The 3,569-nt window shown below is 52.5% G+C and overlaps 1 protein-coding gene across 1 annotated transcript; it reads left to right on the top strand.

Moving 5' to 3' along the window:
• The first annotated feature begins 933 nt into the window (after positions 1-933).
• On the top strand, positions 934-3,239 carry MT4 (metallothionein 4). The gene is made up of 3 exons (XM_024751560.1): positions 934-994; positions 2,386-2,451; positions 2,979-3,239. The coding sequence occupies exons 1-3, from the start codon at positions 964-966 to the stop codon at positions 3,068-3,070; spliced, it is 189 nt and encodes a 62-aa protein (XP_024607328.1). The 5' UTR covers positions 934-963; the 3' UTR covers positions 3,071-3,239.
• Positions 3,240-3,569: the final 330 nt, after the last annotated feature.

Raw genomic sequence — 3,569 nt, 5'->3', positions numbered from 1 at the left:
GGACTCTCAACCACTGCGCCAACAGGAAAGCCCCCCGGCTAAAATATTTTAAAGTTATAAATCAGATAAACAAATAAAATACTTTCTACCCTCCTACCTTAACATTGCAACCTAGAATGCAGAGGTGCCTGGCGATCTGCCCCATGGCCCCAACCCCCAATCTGTGGCCCCCCTCCCTTCTCTCCCCACCCCTAGCTCCTTCCTTCACACACCTCTGTGGGCACCAGCCCACACATCCAAACTCTGTCTGTACCCCCAGCAAACAGCCACCCGCGGCCACCTCTCAGGCCTAGAGAGACACACACTGGCTGCACACCTGTCCTTGGGAGCCTGGGGAAGAGGACTGAGCAAATCCTTAGAAGCAAGCAGGCTTGGGAAGACAGAAGATTCCAGCATCCAGGGTGCTCCACATGTGGTCTAGAAAGAGAGGTTACAGGCTCTGAGTGGGCACCTGCCCCTGACTTTGGGGGCCTTCTAAAGCCAGGGCACAGAATAGGGGCCCCCGCCTGCACATGGTAAAGGGCTTTCATAGTCAACCAGGGGAGATAGATGAGACCCCGGGCCAGGACAGGAGCAGCCCCTGTGAAGGAGGGAACAGAAATGACAGATAACAGTATGTGTAGGACTTGGAGAGGGGACACAGGTAGCTCCCAATCTGCGCAATGTGACTGCAGTTTGAGCCTAAGCCTGGCTCCCTGACACCTCAGCAGGTGGCAGGTACAGCCACGTGCACCCTTTGTGAAAAGCCACCTAAATGACTGTACTGCTTGCCCTCTCCTCTGCCCTCCTCAGCCAACACCCATCCTGTGGCTGGGCTGTGTACAGGGCGTCTGGCCCCAGGGAGAGGTGAGGTGAGCCCAAGTCTACACCCACACAGCCATAAAAAAGAAGCCTCTGGTGACTGCTCACTCAGCCTCACTTCACCAGCTGTGACAGTGCCACAGCCTCTCAGACACCTGGACCATGGACCCTGGGGAATGCACCTGCATGTCTGGTGAGTAAGGATGCCCACCCTGGGATTCTGTGACCTCTCGCCAGCTTCCCACAGGGAGCCTGCAGGACTGTGATTAATGCTTCTCTTCTTCCAATTAGAAGCACCAATGGAGTTTGTGTGAGACTGGCCACCTTTGTGGCAGCTCCCGCTCTCTGTTGGATACCAGCTTGATTTGCTAGAATTAATAACCTGGCTTAGGAATGACTGCGGTGGGACCTAGCGGCAAGCCTCTGGGAGCAGCCACCAGGGCAGGGGAAGAGCTCTGGCCCAGACCAACCTGCTTCTGGTCCATTGCTCCCATCCACTCCTGACACTTATTATTTCCAAGCCTCAGTTTCTTCATCTGAAAAATAGGGTTACTTATCCCCAGCTGCCCACCTCCTAGGGTTGCTGTGAAAGGGTTAAAATCATAAAGCATTTGCAGACGTCAGGGGAGTTATTAGAAGCATATGCGGACCTCCAAGTCTGAAACTGCTTAATTCCATGGAAGCATGTTGGCCAGGAGAAGTGAGGTCAGGGTTCAGAGCCATCTTGGGTTTTATGACCTTTGGAAACGGCATCAAGAAGTCTCACAAGCCTCCCTGGTTCCTAACAGGACATGTCTGTCCCCAAAATTTGCCAAAAAGACAGAAGCTTCCAGCATCTTGAAACTCAAAACAAGAAGCAGGATGATTTTTTTTTTTAAATATAGATGGTTTTATAATATGGAAACAAGTGGTAGCTGTGACTCTCACTTTGGGCTTGTTTATATCCTTTGCCCTTCCTCCTACACATTCAGGATCTCCATCTTGCCTGATACCTTGAAAAGGTGAGGAGTTGAGGATTTCCATCTTGCCTGATACCTTAAAGTTTTCGACAGTCCCCAGGGGACCTTGGGCTTGGCCTTAGTGGTTCTCAAACCTGATTGTACATCAGAATCATCTGGGTTGCTTTTTTTTTTTTTTTCTATTTTTTGGCCACATTGCACAGCACACAGGATCTTAGTTCCTTGACCAGGGATCAAATCCATGCCCCCTGCAGTGGAAGCGAGGAGTCTTAACCACTGGACCACCAGGGAAGTCCCTGGGTTGCTTTTTAAAAACTACTGATTCCCTTTCTCCACCCAGACCTATGAATCATAATATCTCAAAGGTTGGCCCTAGGAATCTGCATTTTAATAAGTACCCCCAGGGATTCTGATGTAGTCCCCCCCCAGTTTCTGTCCATGGACTGTGACTGGGAACCACTGGGTGGTCTTCACCACTGGGGTGATTCTCAGCAGCATCTTCAACCTCCTGTCCATCCACTGACCAAGGGCAGCCCAGACCCCCGGCCACCTAGCTGGCCTGTGGTGCGCCTGCGTGCCCGCTCTACCTCGATGCTCATGCTTGTGGCTCTGTCCTTTCTCCTAGGAGGAACCTGCACCTGCGGAGACAACTGCAAATGCAAAACCTGCAGCTGTAAAACATGTCAAAAAAGTGAGTCTGGTGACCGGGGCCATGCACTGCTGGCGGGGAGCTGGGAGTCCGTTTCTGTCATCCTCAACCCTCCAGCCACGGTGGGATTGAGGGGGTCCTGGATGCCTTTACCCAGTTGGGAGGGATCTGAAATGAAAGCTGAGTCCCCCGGGCTGCAGCTGACCTGGGGGTGAGGGCATCCTCAGTGTTTCAGGGGTTTGGATAAGAAGAGGGCTGAGGGGAGGTTCCAGCCTGCCCAGTAGTGAAGGGAATGGCCTGGCGTCATGAGCCCTTGGATCTGCCACTGTCCAATGGCGGTGGGCCAAGCCGTTCCCCTCCCTGGCCTCTGATGGACTCTGGGTGACCCCTGAGGTCCCTTCCAGCTCTAACATCCCACCACTTCCTGTCCCAGGTTTTTTGCTCATGTGGATCAGAACCTGTGTGTAGCATGCTCTTGTTTTTCTACTTCCTTCTAAGTGGTGAAGGGGGAAGTGGTCAGATAAGAGTGTTGACCCAAAGCTGATCTGTCCATCTCCTGCCCCTTCCAGGCTGCTGTCCTTGCTGCCCCCCGGGCTGTGTCAAGTGTGCCAAGGGCTGCATCTGCAAAGGGGCCTCGGACAAGTGCAGCTGCTGCCACTGAAATGCATCCATCGTGCTGGGGACAAGGCCTGGGAAGCATCTGTACAGTGCATTAGTCGAGGAGTTGGAATGACTGTACAATAGGTTGTGCTTTTTATATATTTGCCCAGGTCAGGTGGTGGTGACATTCATATAAAGTGCTTGGAGCAATAAAGTTTTCACTCGTGGTTGTCTGGTGGCTCAGAGCAATGTTTTACCCTAGCCCAGCAGGACCAAGAAGGGCTGGTCCCATGAAGATACAGTAGGCGCCAACCTGTACCCATTCTGCAGATGGCTGCTAACCCCGAGATCCTACCGCTCTGCCTGAGGGTTTTCTCGTGTAGCACGAGCTTGCTTGACGCATGCACAGGGCAGGCCGCCCCTGGGAACAGCCCTTAACAGATGACAAACAGGAGTTAGTGAATTCATAACATCAGCATCTTTACCCTTACAATGGGACAAATCTGAGTCATGTTCTACACCATCCTCCAGAAGTCCTCAGCAGCAATGAACTCCGACAG

Source organism: Neophocaena asiaeorientalis, unplaced genomic scaffold (genome assembly GCF_003031525.2).
Source record: "Neophocaena asiaeorientalis asiaeorientalis breed wild unplaced genomic scaffold, Neophocaena_asiaeorientalis_V1.1 scaffold965, whole genome shotgun sequence".
Taxonomy (NCBI): Eukaryota; Metazoa; Chordata; class Mammalia; order Artiodactyla; family Phocoenidae; genus Neophocaena; species Neophocaena asiaeorientalis.
The sequence above is the reverse complement of the archived record's forward strand: the minus strand, read 5'-3'. Positions and strand labels throughout refer to the sequence as shown.

What these genes read in the sequence shown, in the direction of transcription:
- MT4 (XM_024751560.1), top strand. Translation starts at nt 964, where the DNA reads ATGGACCCTGGGGAATGCACCTGCATGTCTG. An exon ending in GGAATGCACCTGCATGTCTG is followed by an intron (nt 995 to 2,385) that starts GTGAGTAAGGAT and finishes CCTTTCTCCTAG; the next exon opens with GAGGAACCTGCACCTGCGGA. An exon ending in CTGTAAAACATGTCAAAAAA is followed by an intron (nt 2,452 to 2,978) that starts GTGAGTCTGGTG and finishes TGCCCCTTCCAG; the next exon opens with GCTGCTGTCCTTGCTGCCCC.